General features: G+C 37.2%; 1 protein-coding gene across 4 annotated transcripts in view; it reads left to right on the top strand.

Moving 5' to 3' along the window:
• SLC44A1 (solute carrier family 44 member 1) overlaps positions 1–21,477 on the top strand; it is a 208,509-nt gene that overhangs the window by 88,723 nt on the left and 98,309 nt on the right. For 3 of the 4 annotated variants that reach the window (XM_020869461.2, XM_020869460.2, XM_020869459.2), the window contains exon 4: positions 11,242–11,378. The exons of the other annotated variant lie outside the window; for it this stretch is intronic. In XM_020869461.2, coding sequence (XP_020725120.1) covers positions 11,242–11,378 — 137 coding nt within the window. The remainder of the gene's footprint in view (positions 1–11,241; positions 11,379–21,477) is intronic. 4 annotated transcript variants of the gene reach the window in all.

Genomic DNA, 21,477 nt, shown 5'->3' with positions numbered 1-21,477 from the left:
GATGGAACCCGTGTCTCTTGCGTTGGCAGGTGGATTCTTAACCAGTGGACCACCAGGGAAGTCCCACATCAGCCTACTGAACCCTTGTCACGGGGGTGTTGCATACCATTCAGCCAGCAACACCTTCACATCCAAGTGGGGCTTCCCCTATTTTGGGGTTCCAGAGGATTCACCCAACTTGATTCACTGATTTGATGGCTCTGTAACTCACTCGCCAATGCATCGCTTCTCACTTTCCGGTTTGAATTGGAATAGCAGTGGTGAAGAGAGCAACAACCTAGGAGTCAGTCTCCCCAGGGCTCATGTCCACGTAGCCTTTAGTTAGTTGCCCAGCTTGGAAGTCTCAGTTAACTTCTTGTTGAATTAGGATGTATGAGGACAGCCCTACATGGTCAATCTTACTGTTTCATTAGGAAAGTGACAGCAAAATGGAGGTTTAAACTAGATGTGACTCTTCTGCGGCATCTTGATCTGCACCAGATTGTTCGCTGTTCACCTTCTTTTTCTGAGTAAGGCTTTGAAGGTCAACGCTTTCTGTGTCTTTTTCCCTCTTCTTGAACTTTCCTGTGTTAATGCCCCTTCCTTGGCCTCAGAGCCCCATTTTCATCTTTGGTGCACCTGTTCCCTCAAGTTCACTGTGTAGATAGATATTTTATTTAGGTATCTCTCCTTTCCTGCCCTTTAGGGATCCCTTGCTATTGTATTTCAAGAATTTCTGTTTTAAATGACTTTTTCTCTCCTTTGATAATTCCCAGAAACAGCCTCAGTCGTAATATGTATTTATCTGTCTTAACCCACTGTCCTCTCTAATGTTTGCATTATAGTTCAGTTTGAACATTTTTTTTCCCTTCCCCTGACTTTTAAGTTCAAAGCTTGCTCTGGCCGCTTTACAATTCTCTTTGCAAATGTGTTCTTCTCTGGGTCATGTGATCATGCTGTGCGCGTGTTGTATAGGCCAGTGCCTGCAGGTGTCTGGGCTGTTTCATTTGTGCAGTATTTTTCTCTTGGTGCTTCTCTTCTCTCATCCCCACTTTTGCTATTTTAGTCATTCCAGCTCCTCTAAAGAATGGAAAGCTCATATCAAGCTGTTTTTAAGGTATTACTAGGTGTAGTAAAAGATTCACTAAGGATAGCAATGAAAACTTGCTTTTAACGTAATTTTATAACTTATCTTTGACAGTGATTCTCCATCCTGAAAGGATGGGGCATAGGAGCCAAGGCACATAATTAGAATTACCAAAGATGCTTTCTCAAAATTCATCTGCCTCATCCCCATCTCACCCATTTGCCTGGTGGCAGATGGAAGTAGGCAGTTTAAAGAAATCTTTCTAGAATATTTTATAGCTTTTTACCTGGTATCTCCTGCCTCCTCTTGGTTGAAAAACACTCATTTGCTAATTTGCTATAAAAATCTGCCAGTGCCATGCTTATTTGAGAGTTGGTTATTTTTTTCATTTCAGAAAGATAAAATTGCCACATATAGTTCATTTTGTTTGAAGTGAACACTGAAACGAATGTAAGGATTTATTTACCAGGCTAAGGGCATTTTCAAATTGAAAGGCACAGAAGTGCAGTTTTAATCAATCCTAAATTTGTGTGTTTAATATGTACACTTTTCCTCCTCTGTGAATATTCAATTAAATACCAATTAGTTAAAATATAATTACTTACAGACATGTTGCCATGGATTGGATGAACTTCAGAATGCTGGCAACAATGTTCAGAGTTAATATAGAACAGTTACAATTATCAGTTGTATTTGTGAGAAATATTTCAAGAGTAGAGCAGATTGGAAGTAGAGTTGCACTGAGAATCAGAAGGACTGTGTTGGATTTCATAACTGTCATCTACCTGCTAGCTCTCCTGGACCATTTAGTTAGTCCCTAAGGTTAAGGTCTCTGTCTCATCAAGTTGGCATGAGGATCAAATAAAGTCATTAACGTGGAGTTCCCAGCACCCAGACATTGATAGAGTCTAAATCTAAGGCCTAAACATTATTTTAAACATTGTGTTTATACATGTTGTGTGTATATGCATTCGAATATGGGGAATGTGTAGGGAATTAAGTTTATTGTATTCTTAGACTATGGACCTTGGTGGCTTTTGAGTTTAATGATGTGTGTATATATGTGAATATATTTCCTGAGGATACCATTTAAAATTATTTTGGTTATATTAAATATAACTTTCTATTGAAGTTATATAAAGTTCTATTGAAGCATATTCTTCTGAAGCATATACACAGGGTAAAAAATGTGCAATGTTAATATTACAGTATTGTAGTCATTGTAGAATTCTTCTTTCTCTCTTTAATATTTTTCCTTTGTGCTAGATCAGTTCTGGAGACCTGCTTAGTTCTTATCAAGGCTAATGCCCTAGCAGTCATGAATACACCTACACAGATTTTTCTTCCAGTGAAAGCTAAATACTAGTATGGTAGTCTTGTTTTATGTCTGTATCAGAGAAGTGTTGAATTTAGTGCCTTACTATGAAATGTAAAATTTGTGAAAGGCAAGCCAGTTCTTAATGATATGAATTACAAGCATATACTATATATTAAATGCTTTATGTACACTGTCAATAACATTATGGCAAACTAAAAAATATGTGGTATGCCGTTCTACAGGTAAGGAAACTGAGGCTCAGAAGGATAAATATATTCCCAAAGGTCAGAGAACTGTTAAGAAAGAAAATCAGAAAGTAAGCTCAGATTGATATGACCCAGGTGTGGTGTAAAGCTGCTGCCGAGTATGAATCAAGGGAGTGTGCTTTAAGATATAAAAAGATTGAGAATAAAGTGAGCACACTTCTGGCCTTGGAGGGGGACAGAAGTTTGCAGGATGATCAGACAAGTCATCTGTTCTGAAGAAGCTGCAAAAGGCACTGTCATTGACCCAGCCTAGGCTCAGCTATCTGCAAGACCCTAGAAACCTCTGACTTTCTCTCCTTTCCCCCAAGATTTTTTTTTTTTTTTTATTGTCTTGAGATTCTCCAGATATTTCTTAAGGTGTTGTTCATCGCTTATAACCATACAATTAACTTCTCTACCCCACCCCAGTTCTACTGTCCATCTCACCCAGCACCCCAAGCACACACATAGAAACACACAACAGGATTGTGTAAGGATAAATGATAAATGATAGGTATTTAAAGGATGCAATGTAGTGTCTGGTACATAGTAAGTACTCAATAAATGTTGGCTATTATTTCCATGTTAATAGTATTATTATTAGTGGTGGTGGTTGTTGTGGTTGGTAGTAAGTGATTCAGTGGTTCTAGAATGCCTTTCTCAAGGCCCGGCATGTTCTCTGCCCAGGGGCTGATTTGAGCAGTTCACTGTACCAGGTCTCAGGCGTCGGCACCTGTAAGATAAGATATACAAGACAGATGGAGGGGGAGTTCATAAGGGAATAATTGTCTACACGCAAAGATTGCCAGGGAGTTTTTTCTGTGCACTAGATCAGATAGTGAATCCACTTCCAGGCCACATCTTTCTTCCTGACTTCTTTCCTTTAATCTATGTAGAACATTAATGCTATTTGAGTCACTAACAGAGATACAAAAAAAATTTTTTTTTTAGTTTGGTGATTTGTAGTTTATACTGAACCTTTAAAAGACTTAACCTTATACTTAACCCTTTACATTATCCATTTGAACATATATTGACTTTGGCTTTTCAGTTTTTCTCTGACTCTTGTATTTGGTTGTATTTCCTGATTTGAATCTATTTTGTAAACGACAGAGGTTAACAGTGTGGGAAAGGTTGTTGGAAAATACATTATTTTATAAAACTTTCCATGGACCCAGTAGAGTAGAACTCAAGGCTGGAGGTTTTTTAACACTTATCTTGGGAGAAAATATCCCAACTTGTAGCCTTTTCCTGGATCAATAATATTATTCTTTGTTTATCTCAGCTAAGAGGGTTTGGCTGTTACTTTCTTTTTGGGTAAAAAAATGTTTTAGTGTAGTTTCATTGTACAGTAAACACAAAGGATAATTTAGGATTTGGGAGTTATTTTGTTTATATGAAATGGACCTTTTTAGTAAACAACATTTATTATAGTTATCTCAACTCAAGAGTAATGTGCATTCGTTCTAGAAAATGAGAATTCTAAAGAGTAGAAGAAAAAAATTAAAATCACTTTATTCTAACACCCAGAGATGACTGTAGTTGAATTATTGGTGTATTTTCCTCTAATCTGCATTCAATTTTATTAAATTTTATAATGCATTTTACAATTATATATTATTTAGCTCAAGTTTATATATCTTTTTTTCAACTTTTTTACTAACATTCAGATGAATCAAAGAAACAAAACAGAGGACATGAACCTGTATCCTCTAGTGTAGAAGAGTAACAGTATAAAATGAACAGGAAATAATATTTTAAAAACAGCCCTAGGGCAATTAATCAATTACTTAGAAAATTAAAGTAACATCTTTTCCCTCTTTTCCGTACACCAAAATGTATCTGTGAAACATTTGATACAATGGGAATGAGGAGCTACTTTTTGGAAGCATAAGTAATGGTAAGTAATAGGGAGCATAAAGTAGTGAACTAATCACACAGATAAAAAAGATTTGATGACAAAGATAGAAAACTGTTTCAAAATGACAACTGGCAAATCATTGGAAATACTTGTGTCAGCCTTAACAAAAATTTAGTACTCTTAATATACAGAGTTTTTTTAATCATTTAGTGGTTAGTAGAACACCTCCATTTTAAAAACAAACAAAAGGTATAAAAAATTTTGAAACCACGAGTGAACAATGTATGAAATAACGTTTAGACTCACCAAAAATGCAGCTAAAACAGTAAGGTGTTATTCCCCCTCCCCCCTTTTATTTTTTGACATTGCCGCTTGGCTTGTGGGATCTTAGTTCCCAGACCAGGGATTGAACACAGGCCCTTGGCAGTGAAAATGTGGAGTCCTAACTATTAGACCTACAGGCAATTCTCTCTCTCTCTTTTTCTTTTTCTCTTTTATATTGAAGGATAATTCATCTACTACATGATGTTAGTTCCAGGTGTATAGCATAGTGATTTGTTATTTCCTACATTACAAGATGTACACCATGATAAGTAGTTACCATCTATCACCATACAAGATATTACAATATTAATTCTGTTCTCCATGCTGTACATTTCATTCGTATGATTCATTTTTTTTTTTTAATAACTGGAAGTTGAGTGTACCTTTTAATCTCCCTCAGCTATTTCACTCATCCCCTGCCTCCCCAACCGCCTCTGGGAAGCACCTGTTTGTTCCCTGTTTCTGTAAGTCTGTTTCTGTTTTGTTATATTTGTTCAGTTGTTTCATTTTTTATGTTCTACATGTAAGTGAAATCATATGATACTTGTTTTTCTCTGTCTGACTTATTTCACTTAGTGTAATACCCTCTCTTCATGTTGTCACAACTGGCAAGATTTCATTCTTTTTTTATGGCTGAGTAATATTCCATTATACATACATGCACATCTTCTTTATCCATTTATCTCTTGATGAACACTTAGGTTGCTTCTGTATCTTGGTTATTGTGAATAATGCTGTATTAAACATGGTGGTATATATGTTTTTCAGTTCTCCAGTTCTTTGGCCACTTAATCCAAAGAGCAGACTCACTGGAAATGAGCCTGTTGCTGGGAAAAATTGAAGGCAAAAAGAAGAGGGCCAGCAGAGGATAAGATGGTTAGATAGCATCATTGACCAAATGGACATGAGTTTGAGCAAACTTCAGGAGATAGTAAAGGACAGGAAAGCCTGACTTGCTACAGTCCATGGGGTGTGTAAAATAAACAAATGGTACTACATGAATGGTACTATTATAAAGAACTGGACACAACTTAGCAACTGAACAGCAGTATCTTTTTGAATTAGTGTTTCAGTTTTCTTTGGGAAAAAATACCCAGAAGTATGAAATTGCTGGATTGTACAGATGGCACAGTGGTAAAGAATCCACCTGCCGATGCACGAGACACAGACTCGATCCCTGGATCGGGAAGATCGCTTAGAGTAGGAAGTGGCAATCTGTTCCAATATTCTTGCCTGGAAAATTCCATGGACAGAGGAGCCCAAAGGGCTACAGTCCATGGGATCTAAAAGAGTCAGAAACTACCGAGCACACACACAGTAGTTCTATTTTCAGTTTTTCTGAAGAACCTCAGTACTGTTTCCCATTGTGGCTGTACCAACTTATATTCCCAGTAATAGAACATGAGGGTTACCTTTTCTTCACATCCCTGCCAATACTTGTTACTTGCTGTATTTCTAATAATATCCATTCTGACAGATGTGAGGTGATATCTCATTATGGTTTTGACTTTTGTTTCACTGATGATTAGTGATGTTGAGCATCTTTTTATGTTCATACTGCCCACCTGTATTTCTTCTTGAGAAAATGTCTGTTCTGCCCCTCTGCCCATTTTTTAATTGAGTTGTTTTTCTTTTTTTTTGTTTGTTTGTTTTTCTGATGTTGAGTTATATGAGTTTGTTGTATATTTTGGATATTAACCCCTTATTGGACATATCATTTGCAAATATCTTCTCCCATGCAATAGCTGGACTTTTCATTTCATTGATAGGTCCTTTGCTGTGCAAAAGCTTTTAAGTTTCATGTAGTACCATTAGTTTATTTTTGCTTTTGTTTCCCTTGCTTGCAGAGACAGATCCAAGAAATTGCTGAGATGAATGTCTGAGAGCATATTGCCTATCTTTTCTTTTAGTAATTTTATGGTTTCAGATTTTACATTTAAGTCTTTAATCCATTATGCGATTATTTTTTGTATGGTGTGAGGAAGTAGGTCAGTTTGGTTTTTTTGCCTGTGGCTGTCCAGTTTTCCTAACATGATTTATGGAGAAGACTGTCTTTTCCCCATTGTATATTCTTGTCTTCTTTGTCATAGATTTATTGATCATGAGTGCATGGGTTTATTTCTGGCTGTATTCTGTTGCGTTTTTCTGTTTTTGTACCACACAAGTTTGATTACCTTAGCTTTGTAGTACACTTTGAAATGAGAGAGCATGATACCTCCAGCTTTGTTCTTCTTTCTCAGATTGTTTTGGCTATTTGTAGCTTTGTTGTTTCCATACAAATTTTAGAATTATCTGTTGTAATTCTGTGAAAAGTACCATTGAATCTATAGATTGTGTTGGGGAGTATGATAATTTTAACAGTAGTAGTTCTTACAGTCCATGAGTGCGTGTGTGTGCACACTCAGTTGTGTCTGACTCTTTGTGACCCCATGGACTGTAGCCCACCAGGCTTCTCTCCATAGAATTTTCCAGGCAAGAATACCAGAGTGGGTTGCCATTTCCTCCTCCAGGGGATCTTCCTGACCCAGGGATCGAACCAGCATCTCTTGTGTCTTCTGCACTGGCAGGTGGATTTTTTTTTTTTTAAACCAACTGCATCACCTGGGTATGATGTATGTATCCATTTGTTTACATCATGTTCAGTTTCTTTCATCACTGTCTTAGAGTTTTCTGAATGTAGCTCTCCTTCTTTCTTGGGTTAGATTTATTCCTAGGGCCTTTTTTTTTTTTAATGCAATTGTAAATGGCTTGTTTCCTTAATTTCTCATTCTGATAGCTTGTTAGTATATAGAAACACATCAGATTTTTGTATATTAATTTTGTTATCTAGTTATGTTACTGAACTCATTGATGAGTTCTAATAGTTTTTGGTGACATCTTTAGGATTTACTGTACATAGTTTTAAGTCATATGCTAGCAATGATAGTTTTACTTCTTCCTTTCCAGTTTGGATTCCTTTTATTTCTTTTTCTTGTCTGATTTCTGTAGTAGGACTTCCAGTACTATGTTGAATAAAGTCACAAGAGTGGTCACCCTTGTCTTGTTCCTGATTTTAGAGGTACTGCTTTCAGCTTTACACCATTGAGTATGATGTTAGCTGTGAGCTTGTCGTAAATGGCCTTTATTATATTTGAGGTATGTTCCCTCTATGCCCACTTTATTGACAGTTTTTATCACAATTCGGTGGTGGATTTTGCCCAAAGTTTTTTTTCCACATCTATTGAGATGACCATGTGATTTTTATTTTTCAATTTGTTAATGTGGTATATCACATTGATTGATTTAGCGATGTTAAATCATCCTTGCATCCCCAGGATAAGTGCCATTTGATCATTTTAAATTTAAAATCATCTTTTAAATGTATTGAATTCGGTTTGCTGATATTCTGTTGAGAAATTTTGCATCCATCAGTGTTACTGGCTTGTAATTTTCTTTTTTTGTGATGTCTTTGTCTAGCTTTGTTATCAGAATGATGCTGGCCTCATAGAATGACTTTGGAAGCATTCTTTCCTTTTCAATTTTTTGGTATAACTTGAGAAGAGTAGGTGTTAATTCTTCTTTAAGTGTTTGGTAGAATTCACCTGTGAAGCTGTCTGGTCCTGGACTTTGGTTTGTTGGGAGTTTTTTGATTACTTATTCAATTTCCTTACTGGTAATCAGTGTATTCTTATTTTCTGTTTCTTCCTGATTCAGTCTTGTGAGATTGTATGTTTCTAGGAATTTATGCATTTTCTAGATTGCATTTTATTATCATATAATTGTTCATAGTAATCTGTTGTGACCCTTGGTATTTCTGTAGTGTTGGTTGTAACTTTCTCTCATTTCTGATTTTATTTATTTGGGCCTTCTCTTTTTTCCTGATGAGTCTGGCTTAAAAGCTTATCAGTTTTGTTTGTCTTTTCAAAGAACCCATACGTTTTTCATTGACCATTTCTATCATTTTTTGTCACTTTTATTTTACTTTTGCTCTGACCTTCATTCTTTCTTTCCTCTTATTAACTTTGTGTTTTGTTTGTTCTTCTTTTCCCAGTTCCTGTAGGTGTATGGTTGGGCTTCTTATTTGAAATTTCTTAAACTTCTGAGGCAAACTTGAATCACCATAAACTTTCCTCCTAGAGCTACTCTTGCTGGACGCCATAGATTTTGAATTGTTGTATTTCTGTATTTTTCATTTGTCTCCAGGTATATTAACATTTCCTCTTTGAGTTCAACCCATTTGTGGGTTGCCTGCCGAGAGGTGTGGATCTGGCCTGTACCATGTCTCCATTGCCTGTTTAGTAGCATATTGTCTACCTGCCACATGTTTGTGAGTTTTGCAGTTGGGTTTTTTTTGTAGTTGATTTCTGATTTTAATACTACTATGACCAGAAAAGGTGCTTAATATGATTTCAGTCTTCCTAGATTTATTGAGATTTGCCTTATGGCCTAGCATGTGGCCCATCTGAGACTTCGTTCTGTGTGCACTCGAAAAGAATGTGTATCCTGGTGCTTTTGGATAGAATGGTCTCTATGTATTAGTTAAGTTCTGATTGAATGTGTCATTTAAGGCCAGTGTTTCCTTATTGACTTTTGGTCCATTGATGTCAGTAGGGTGTTAAAGTCCCCTACTATTATTGTGTTACTGTCAATTTCTCTCAATGTCTACTAATGTTTGCTTCATGTGTTTAAGTGTTGGGTACCTTGTAAAGTCGCTCAATCATGTCTGCTTCTTGGTGACCCCATATGGACTGCAGCATGCCAGGCTTCCCTTTCCTTCACTATCTCCCTGAGTTTGGTCAGACTCATGTCCGTTGAATCAGTGATGCCATCCAACCATTTCATTCTCTGTCGTCCCCTCTCCTCCTGCCTTCAGTCTTTCCCAGTATCAGGGTCTTTTCCAATGTGTTGGCTCTTCACATCAGGTGGCCAAAGTATTGGAGCTTCAGTTTTAGCATCAGTCTTTCCAGTGAATATTCAGAGTTGATTTCCTTTAGGATTGACTGGTTTGATCTCCTTGCAGTCCAAGGGACTCTCAAGAGTCTTCTCCAGCACTGCAGTTCAAAAGCATAAATTCTTCAGTGTTCAACCTTCTTTATGGTCCAACTCTCACATCCATACATGACTACTGGAAAAATCATCACTTTGACTCCACAGACCTTTGTCAGCAAAGTAGTGTCTTTGTTTTTTAATACACTGTCTATACTTGTCATAGCTTTTCTCCCAAGGAGCAAGTGTCTTTTAATTTCATGGCTGCAGTCACTGTGTACAATGATTTTGAAGCCCAAGAAAATAGTCTGTCACTGTTAACATTTTTTTCCCCAAAATATGTATGTTGGGTACATTTATATTTGCAATTGTTATATCTGCTTCTTGGATCAATCCCTGATCATTATGTAATATGCTTCTTTGTTTCTTGCTATAGTCTTTGTTTTAAAGTCCATTTTGTCTGTTCTAAGTATTGCTACTCCAGGTTTCTTTTTGTTTCCATTTGCATGCAATCCCTTTTTCCATTCCCTCACTTTCAGTCTGTATCTGTCTTTAGATCTGAAGTGCTCCTTTGTAGGCAGCATTTATATGGGGTTTTGTGAGGTTTCATGTGTGTCCTTTAAGGCTCCCCTGTGCACAAACCCTGCTCATCTTCAATGCTAGATATTCTGGAGGCTTGTTTTCCTGGTGCAGAGTCCCTGGACTGAGGGCCCATTATGGGGCTTGGATCCTTCTCTCCTTGAGCAGAACTTCTGCAGTTGTGATTATTCTCCCATTTGTGGGTTGCCTAGCCAGGGATGTGGATCTTGCCTGTACCATGTCTCCGCCCATCTGTTCATCTCATTGTCATTCCTTCTTTATATCTTTAATTGTGGAAAATCTTTTCTGCTAGTCATCAGGTCATTCTCATCAATAGTGGCTCTGTAAATACTTGTCATTTTGGTGTGCCCACATGAGGAGATAAGTTCAGGGTCTTCTTACTCAGTCATCTTGGCTACCCTTGTATATATTTGTTCATTTTTATAATGATATGCTTTATATATGATTGTGTATTCATTTAAGTTTATGTATAAAGTATAATTCATGTTATATAGCAGTAATTTGGGGGGTACAATTTGTCAAAAAAAGAAAACTAAAGCTAGTTATTTTTTAAAAAAAACCTAAAATAGATCATTTCTGATTACAAAATACACATTACAAAACTTTAAATATTAGAAAAATAGATCATTAAAAATGAGTTCTGTAGTTCCTCCATCCCTACTGTTAAGAGTATATTTATAAGCAGTTAACTTTTTCTTTAAATTACTGTGTGATTAGATTTATGAAATGTTTGTTCATGTATGATTAAATTTGTGAAGTAGAATGTAATGAGATGTTCTTTGCTCTTAGGTTTATTCAAATATGCAGTGAACCAGACTATGTTTTGTGAAATAATATCTCAACATTTTTCTTCATGCTTTAGGTATGTATTCTTTTTGGATCCATGCAATCTGGACTTGATAAACAGGAAGATCAAGTCTATAGCACTGTGTGTAGCAGCATGTCCAACACAAGAACTGAAAACCATAAGTGATGTTCAGAAGTTTGCAGAGATAAATGGTGAGACATTAGGCTTTCCAAGTCTATAGCACAGTCACTGTTAAATATTATGTTTTTGCCTTTCAATATGAATTTGTCCTAGCATTAAATAAATCATCATAGAACCTTAGAAAGAAAAAGAAAAGTGAAGATACTTTTGGACTTCCTTGCTATAAATTATTATAGTCACTTACGGAGCTTGTTGAAACACCAGATTCCTGGGCCTTGCCCAGGGAAATTCTGACTGAGTAGGTCTTTGGGTCCTGAAAATTTGTATTTTTTACAAATGTTTCAGGTGATTTTGATGTAGCCTGTATGAGTATTTGGGAAATATGAGACTACTGTATGGGAAATTTGGTTCCCCTCCCCCCCCAAGTATAGGTTCAAAGTATTTCAATTAGTTTATTTTTATCCCTGGATGTAATATGTATCTATTACATACATAGGAAAATTTGAAAAGTTCGGAGAAATTTGAAAAGTTCGGAGAAATATAATGAAGTCAAAAAACTTCCACCATTTTTCAGTGTGTTAATTGTATATATAATTTTGTGTTTTGCTCTTTTAATTAGACATTATGTCTTAACTATTTTTCAAAGAAATAAGTTATGAGAAACCTTGAGCTTAAATATTTGGGAATTCCCTGAGAAAACAAGCGTATTCAATTTCCTGAACTCTAGCTTTCTTCTCCTAGGTTGCTAATCTCCATGTGCTATCCTCAGCTCATATGACTCACAGCAGTTCTCTTCAGAGAATGTTGTTTTTTTAAAAAACCTCTCTTCAAGGAAGTCTGCATAGTGATAGTCCCTCAAGCTTGTATTTTTCCATGAAGTTTCATGTTTGTATTTTGTGTGCGTGAATCCGGAGAGTTGCCTTTGTCCTGCCCAAATTCACAGGCTAGTTCTCGCCTTGAACAAGAGCTGATTCAGGCACCCACCTGGTGTCAATTCTGACTGGTTGGAGAAATAGCCCAGGAACATAACTATACACATATCAGCCTGGTTCTAGAGTTTAGAGTGTTTCAGATGGAGGTGCTGGTCTTCTGAGGGAGCAGGATGGAGGCTTCCAGACCAATGGTATTCCTGTCCGTCAGCATCAGATAGTAGGAAGAGCATGGGACTGATTTGGATCTGGATTCTAATTCTGCTTCTGTCGCTGACTGGCTCTGTAATGAAGGACAGAGGTATAGCCTGTCTGAGCCTAGACTTACTCATCTGAGACAATGTAGGTTTCAAATAATGCCCTCTCTTAGGTTGGACTGAGGATTAAATGAGATGATGCATGAAGAGTACTGGGTACTTGGTGGACACTGAATGAACAGTTACCAACTACTCTTTTAAGATCTCATTCTCTCATACGTATATTGCTTTGCTGAGTCTAATACCTGGACTGTCAGCTCTATCATTATCAGATTTCAGGGAAGAGCGAGTTATTCCTTACGGGCTTTCCTAAAATATCAGACAGTGTGGGCATATCTAGTGTACTCTGACACGTAGTATCGTTGAATGGTTAATTGTATAGATTCTGGAACCAGATTGCCTGGGTTCAGATGTTGGTCCTGCTACTTACTATCTATGAGACCCTGGGCAAGTTACTCAATCTCTCCATGCCTCGGTTTCCCCATCTATGAAACAGGTGTATCTGTACCTGAAGTGCCTCATAGAATTGTTGTGAGGAGTTAATACATGAAAAATGATTAGAACAGTGTTGGGCAAATACAACTTGTTTTAAAAAAATGATTGGCTACTGCTGTTACATCATCATTGTTATTATTCTACCAATGGAATGTAATACTTTTCCTGTCTCCAAACTAACTTCTACTGAACTTACATACTGCTGCCATGTTAATACTCCTTATTAATCTCCTATTCAGAAATCAATGGTAAAAAGATAAAATCGAAGTCTATGGGTCTTACCCTGGCATTCAAAACTATGATCTAGTATTGAACTATTTTCTAACATGTTCTCTTGGACCTACTGGGTGTAAGTCTTGGTCCTTGATCCGGGCATATCATCCGGAAGGCCAGAAGAGAGCTAGTTCCTTGTTGGCTGTACTGCCTGCTGCGGTGATCCACTGAGGGAAAATGCTCCAGGATGCTGAGCTTTCATGCTTTGTTCCTAGACCCCATCCTTATAAGTGAATATGATACTGAGTATGGCCTTAACAGGGCTTGTTAAGAAGCCCCTTCCAGTGAGTTTTGCAGCTTTGTATTACCCATAGTATCTTGCACAAAGTTGTTGCTCAGGAGTGTTAATGAATAAACATTATTTTAGAAAACAGACCTCTTAGATGGGTGCCTAGTGATAAAGGTACCCTTAGGCTTTTGAGGCAGCTATTTGCAAAATAAGTTAGCAGATTACGCATTTTAAAAAGTAACAATGTCAACATCAAAAAGCACAGCAGTGGAGGTTGGAGAAGATAATAATTTAAAAACATAAATAGAAAACTATAAAATTGCAATCAAGAGGGAGCCTTTTTTGTAGGGGCCTAAGCATTTTAATTTTAAAAGTATCCCTAAGTTGAAATTTCTGAATTTCTTAAAAGAATCTATATTGTTTTTTGGATTGGTGACTTAAAGCTGGAGGTACAGGTTGATTTGGAAGGAGCAGATAATTTTTATTGTTATCTGTGTCCATTTGCTATTACAGCTCTATTTCTGTTAGAAAATACACAGTTCTTGACCTCAAATATATACCTCTTAGTCATTAATTTCAGAGATGTGTTTCTTTAAAAGATAATATAGATTTAAATGGGAACTTTCTAACTTTCTAACTCTGTAAAAGAATTGTTAAAAGTCCATGAAAGAGCTCTAAGAGAAAGCTGCATAGCTTGTAGAAGAAGACATAAGAGAAAGCTTTCTGATACTGGATTTGGCAATAATTTCTTGGATGTGAACCAGAAGTGCAGGTAACAAAAGAAAATGTAGATAAATTGAACTCATCAAAATTTAAAACTTCCATGAGTCAAGCACACAATCAACAGAATGAAAGGGAACCCGCGGAATAGGAGAAAACATTTGCAAATCTTGTATCTGGTAAGGGGTTAATGTCCAGAATATGTAAAGAACTCCTACAACTCAACAACAAGAAAAAACTACAACCTAATTAAAAAACAGGCAGAGGCCTTGCATAGACATTTATGCAAAAAAAGTGTGTGAGTGACCAATAACAAGGATATGAAAAGAGACTGAATGAACATCACTAATCATAAGGGAAATGCAAATCGAAACCACAATGAGATACCACCTCATACCCACCAGGGTGGCTACTATAAATACAAAAACCCAGAATGTAGCAAATGTTGGTGAGGATGTGGAGAAATTGGAAGCCTTGTACACCATTGGTAGGAATGTAAAATAGTGTGTCTGCTGTGTAAAACAATATGAGGTTCCTCAAAAATTAGAAAATGGAACCAGGAGGATCTCTAGGACAGTGAAAATGCTTTGTATGATACTATAATAATGGATACACGTCATTATACATTTTTCCATGCTCATAGAAGGAATGCAGTATCCCTTATAATCAACAAAAAGAGTCTGAAATGCAGTACCTGGATGCAGCCTCAAAAATGACAAAATGATCTCAGTGCATTTCCAAGGCAAGCCATTCAACATCACAGTAATCCAAGTCTATGCCCCTACCACCAATGCCAAAGAGGCTGAAATTGATCAGTTTTATGAAGACCTCGAGGTCCTCCTAGAACTAACACCAAAAAAAAAAAAAAAAAAAAGATGTTGTATTCATCATTGAGGATTGGAATGCAAAAGTAGAAAGTCAAGAGATACCTGGAGTTACAAGGCAAGTTTGGCCTTGGAGAATAAAATGAAGTAGGGCAAAGGCTCACTGAATTCTGCCAAGGGAATGCATTGGTCATAGCAAATACCCTTTTTCAAAAACACAAGAGACGACTTTACACATGGACATCACCAAATGGCCAATACTGAAATCAAATTGATTACATTTTTTGTAGCCGAAGACCTGGTGCTGACTATGGCTCAGATTATCAGCTTCTCATAGCAAAATTCAGGCTTAAACTAAAGAAAGCGAGGGAAACCACTAGGCCAGTCAGGTACAACTTAAATCAAATCCCCTATGAATATGCAGTGAAGGTAACAAATAGATTCAAGAGATTAGAACTTGTAAACAGTATGCTTGAGAACTATGGACAGAAGCCTGTAATATTGTGCAGGAGATAGTGAATGGAACCCTCCCAAAGAAAAGGAAAAGCAAGAAGGTCAAGTGATTATCTGAGGAGGTTTTACAATTAGCTAAAGAAAGAAGAGAAAAAAAAAAAAGAAAGAAGAGACACAAAAAGCAAGGGAAAAAGGGAAAGGTATAGCCAACTAAATGCAGATTTCCAAAGAACAGCACAGAAAGATAAGAAGGCCTTCTTCAATGAACAGTGTATTAAACTTGAAGAAAATAACAGAAAGGGAAAGACTATAGAGATCTCTTCAGGAAAATTGGAGATATCAAGTGAACATTTTGCCCAAAAATGGGCACAATAAAGTACGTAAATGGTAGAGACCTAGTAGACTCTGAAAAGATCAAGAAGAGATGGAAAGAATACACAGAAGAACTGTGTAAAAAAGATCCAGATGAACGGGATGACTACATTGGTGTGGTCAGCCACCCAGAACCAGACATTCTGTAGTACGAAGTCAAATGGGCCTTAGGAAGCACTGCTGTTAATAAGACTAGTAGATGCTACAGAATTCCAGTATAACTATTCAGAACCCTAAAGGATGATACCATCATGGTGTTGCATTCAATATGTCAGCAAATCTGGAAGACCCAGAAGTGGCCACAGGACTGGAAAAGGTCAATCCTCATCCATATTCCTAAGGAGGGTAGTACTAAAGAATGTGCTAAACATCAGACAGTTGCACTCATCTCCCATGTAAGGTCATGCTTAAAATCTTGCGTGCTAGGCTTCAGCATTATGCAAACCAAGAACTTCCAGATGTCCAATCTGGATTTAGAAAAGGAAGAGGAACCAGAGATCAAATTGCCAACATTCACTGGATCATAGATAAAGCAAGGGAATTAAAAAAAAACCACTTAACCTCTGTTTCATCTACTGCGCCAAAGCCTTTGACTGTGTGGATCATAATAAACTGGCAAGCTCTTAAAGAGATGGAATATGAGACCATCTTACCTGTCTCCTGAGAAAACCTGTATGGGGGTCAAGAAGCAACAGTTAGAACCTTGTTTGGAACAACTGATTCATTAAAGATTGAGAAAGGAGTACAACAGGGCTCTCTGCTGTCACCCTGTCATCTATATGCTGAGCACATCATGAGAAATGCTGGGCTGAATGAATTACAAGCTGGAATCAAGATAGATAGGAGAAATATCAACAACCTCAGATACGCTGATGTTACCACTTTAATGGCAGAAAGTGAAGAGGAACTAAAGAGCCTCTTGATGAGAGTGAAGGAGGAGAGTGAAAGAGCTGGCTTAAAATTAAATATTAAAAAAAACTAAGATCATGGCATCTGGACCCATTACTTGATGGCGAGTAGAGGGGGAAAAGGTGGAAGTAGTAACAGATTTCCTTTTCTTGGGCTCTAAAATCACTGTGGATGGTGACTGCAGCCATGAAATCAGAAGTCATTTCCTTCTTGGCAGGAAAGAATAAACCTAGACAGTGTGTTGCAAAGCAGAGACATTACTCTGCTGACAAAGGTACGTATAGTCAAGGCTATGGTCTTCCCAGTGGTCATGTACGGTTGTGAGAACTGGACCATAAAGAAGGCGGAGTGCCGAAGAATTGATGCCTTTGAACTATGGTGCTGGAGAAGACTCCTGAGGGTCCCTTGAACAGCAAGGAGATCAAGCCAGTCAATCTTAAGGGAAATCGACCCTGAATACTTGTTGGAAGGACTGATGCTGAAACTGAAACTCCTGGGTTTTGATCATATGATGCAAACTGACTCATTGGAAAAGTCCCTGATACTGGGAAAGATTGAGGGCAGAAGGAGAAGCGGGCGTCAGGATGAGATGGCTGGATGGCATCACCAATGCAATGAACATGAACTTGGATAAACTTTGGGAGGTGGTGAGGGACAGAAAGGTCTGGCATGCTGTAGTCAATGGGGATGCAAAGAGTCAGATATGACTGGGCAACTGAACAACAACAGAATGTAAAGCACAAAGATGAAATCTAATGTAAACTATAGACTTTGGGGTGGTTATGATTTGTCAGTGTAGGTTTATCAGTTGTATCAAACATACCATTCTGGTGGGACAATGTTGATAATGGTGGAGGCAGGCATATGTGGGGGTGTGAGGTTTATGGGAAATCTCTGTACATTCTTCTCTTTGCTGAGAACCTAAAACTGTTCTTTGAAAAATTGTCTTGGAGAAAAAGAGATTGCTATCTGACCCAAAATTTCCACTTTTAGAAGAATTGACAACAGGATATCAAAGAGATATTTGCACACTTATGTTCGTTGCAGGCTTATGCTGCCAAGAGGTAGAAGCAACCTAAATTTCCATTGACAGATGAATGGATAAAGAAAATGTGGTATATACCTTACAGGGGAATACCAGTCAGCCTTAAAAAATAAGGAAATCCTGCCATATACTATACTATGTATGAAGCTTGAGGATATTATGCCAGGTGAAGTAAGGCAGTCACAGAAAGACAAATGCTGCACAATTACACTTAGATGAAGTACTAAGTAGTCAGGGGCTTACCTGGTGGCTCAGTGGTGAAGAGTCCGCTTGCCAATGCAGGAGACTGGTTCAGTCCCTGATCTCAGAGGATCCCACGTGCTGGAAAGCAACTTAGCCCATGTGCCACAACTAGTGAATGCAGCTACTGAGCCCATGTGCAGCAACAGCTGAATCACATGTGCCCTGGAGCCCACGCTGCACAGCAAGAGAAGCAACTCGAGAGTAGCCGCTGCTTGCTGCAGCTAGAGAAAAGCCTGCACAGCAGTGAATGCCCAGCACAGCCATAAACAAATAAAGTTATAAATAAATAAATTAAACAGTCAGACTCTTTAAAGGTAAAATGGTGGTTGTCAAGGCTGAGGGGGATGGGAAGTGGGGAGATGATGTTGGATGGGTATAGAATTTCAATTTTGCAAGAGGAAAAAATTCTAGAGCTCTGTTGCACAGCAGTGTACATATAGTTAACACTACCGTACACTTTTTAAAAAATGCTTACTATGGTACATTTTATGTTAATGTTTTCATCAGAATTTTTTTTAAAAAGAAAGGAAATTCTGACACATGCTGCAGTATGGATGGACCTTGAGGATATTAGGTTAAATGAAATAAGCCAGTTACAAAAGGACAGATACTGTGTGAGTCCCCTTATTAAATGGGATACTTAGAGTGGTCAAATCCACAAGGGCAGAAGGTGGACTGGTAGTTGCTGGGAGCTGTGGGGAGAGAGAAATGGGAAGTTACTGATTTCTACATGAAGAGTTTCAGTTTTGCAAGATGAAGAGATCTGGAGATGGATGATGGTAATAATTGCACAATAATGTACTTAATGGAAACTTAGTGTATGTACACAGTGAATGTACTTAATGCTACTGAAATCTGCACTTAGAAATGGTTAAGATGGTAAAATTTTTGTTATGTGTATTTTACCATAATTTAAAAGTTTATGAAAGAGAGAAGAATCCTGTTTGGGGTAGTAACTTTTTCAATGATAATTTAAAAACTTATTTTAAAATGAAAGGTAAAATAGCATTTTTTCTTACCAAAAGGAAAAGATAATATAAATCCTTCTCAGAATTTTAAGTTTCCATGACAACATCTGAAGGTACTTTTTAGCACTTAACCATCCATTCATGTGAACTTTTATTACCTTTACAAATTATTTGAAATCAGTATAAGGAAAAGCTCTTAGTTCCTGTAGTATTGTAAGAAATGCATTTATCAGGCAAATGATAGTTCTCCCATTCTTTGTATCTTTTAGACAAGAAAGAGGAGTTGTTTTCTTGGACACTTAAGTTTGTGGAGTACTTCTGTCAAATATGTCTGACTAGAATAGAAAGCTTGGAAGAAATAGCTGAAAATTAGATTGATTATGTAGAGATACTGCCAATTTACAGGGTGCTTTAAAAGACAGATTTCAGATGAATATAAACGTATGTTTTTGTACATCAGTTGATTGATAGATGTATAAATGTGTGTTTCATTATTTTGGGCCGTAGCTTATACAGACACAAATATCATAAATATGTGATGCTAGAGAATAAAACCATTGAACAATTGCCTTTAAAAATCAAGGTACCAGATCCCATTAGGATTCAGTGTTAAACTTCTTTGGTGCTTTGTTTATCATCTTGCTGCCCTGGTGCAGGAGTTTCCTGGAGGCAGAATCATGCTCTATTTATCTCTGAATATCCAAGCCCTAATATAGGATCTCACATGGCAATGATTCATGTTTTTTGAAAGAATAATAGACTGAATGTCCCTCTTCATCTCTATTGCCACTTAATAATTTCTCATTCTCTGAACACATTATCCTTTGCTCAACTCTGTATCCATGTGAGTTGCCACCAGCAGGTAAACCGTTTAGCTTCAGTCTAACTAGAATTGCTGTGAAATCAGTTCTTTTTATTCATCTCTAAATAATTCATCTTATTCATTTATTTGTCTCTCTTATACATACTCTCCAAGTGAGTATTCATGCTTTTCTTTTCTTAAGTCCTCTTTTTCTTCCTCTTTCCTAACCTTATGCTCTACGGAGGAAACGAAAACCATCTGGTGAGAGCGCCCATCTGAGGGCTTATTTTTCAGCAGAGCATGAATCCATCAACTTTCCTTCCCTACAGTTTCTGATGAACAAGTTTCTTTCCTGCTTTATTATCATTATTTTGAAAAACTCAATAATGTATACATTGTAGCAGGGGGAAGGAGTCTCCCTCCCTCTGACCCTAACTTCAACTTTACATGAGACTTTGATCTCAGCGGAGACAGATCATGCGCTGAGCTCAAACCATGACAGATGGTGAAGGGAAGGGAAGACGATACCTGCTCAGATGTTCTTCTTCATCCTCTCCCTCTTCTGATTCTGGTCCTACCACCACCTCTGGTCCATAGTTCACCGTTCACTTCACTCCCCTGTCCCTGATGTTCAGCATGGGCATTTGAGTCTGAATAGGCAAATCAGAGCGAAACTCTGTGTTTTGTTTCAGCATCTTTATGATACCTATTTGTGCTGTGCACAGTGGTATGTGCCATGCCCATGCTTTGCATGTCATTTTATTCTTTCCACATACAGTCTAAATTCTAAACAAAGGTTTAGAAATGAGAATAACTTGTAAATTGAGGGCTGATTGCTTGTTCTCAGTTGGTGCTAGTATTTTACATGGAATTCCTTATTATTCCTTGTATTACTCTTATCAAACTGTTGTATCAACATTATTTTGTTTTCCCTAACACTGTAGTAAAATGGCCGATTTCTTATTTTTCTTTTGTGTCCCATTTATAGCAATCCTATTTAAGAGATCTTCTTCAATGTGCTGTATCTTGTATAAATTCAGAGAGCTTTATAACCTGCCATTTGGGCCATGTTCACATTTTGAGGTGAGCCATGCAGTTTGGTGCTTTCAGTGATCTTTGCTGAAAATCATGAGAGAGTATGTGATCCATTCAGATAAAATATGTGAATACTAACAAGCCTGTTGATTGTTGTTATCTAGTTGGTAAGTGTAGAGTTAGTATGAATAGACAATCAGATTATTGTTTGCCTTTTTTTCTTTACCAGTCAGTTACACTATAACTTAAACCACAGAGTTAGTATGGATTCTTTTTTTTTTTTTTTTTAACTTTTACTGGAGTATAGTTGCTTAGTATGGATTCTTTTTGGCTACAATATATCAAAAGATTGGTTATCATTTATAAATGAGTGAAATGAACAACTGTAGCAACTGATTTAATTGCCTCCAAATCAGAGATTATCAAGGGAGACTTGACTGTTAAAAAGAGGGGGAAATTCTTAAATTTAGTAATATAAGTCTAAATAATTACTTTATTCAACAAATAATTAATTAGTACCCATTAAATATGTAACAGAAAGACAAAAACAAGGTATAGTCACCATGTTTAAGGAACTTGCATTAGACAGTCAAGCTTCTCTTTATCCTCTGCAATA

This window comes from Odocoileus virginianus, chromosome 31, assembly GCF_023699985.2.
Source record: "Odocoileus virginianus isolate 20LAN1187 ecotype Illinois chromosome 31, Ovbor_1.2, whole genome shotgun sequence".
NCBI lineage: Eukaryota > Metazoa > Chordata > Mammalia > Artiodactyla > Cervidae > Odocoileus > Odocoileus virginianus.
Note: the sequence above shows the minus strand (reverse complement) of the source record. Positions and strands in the feature narration are given on the sequence as shown.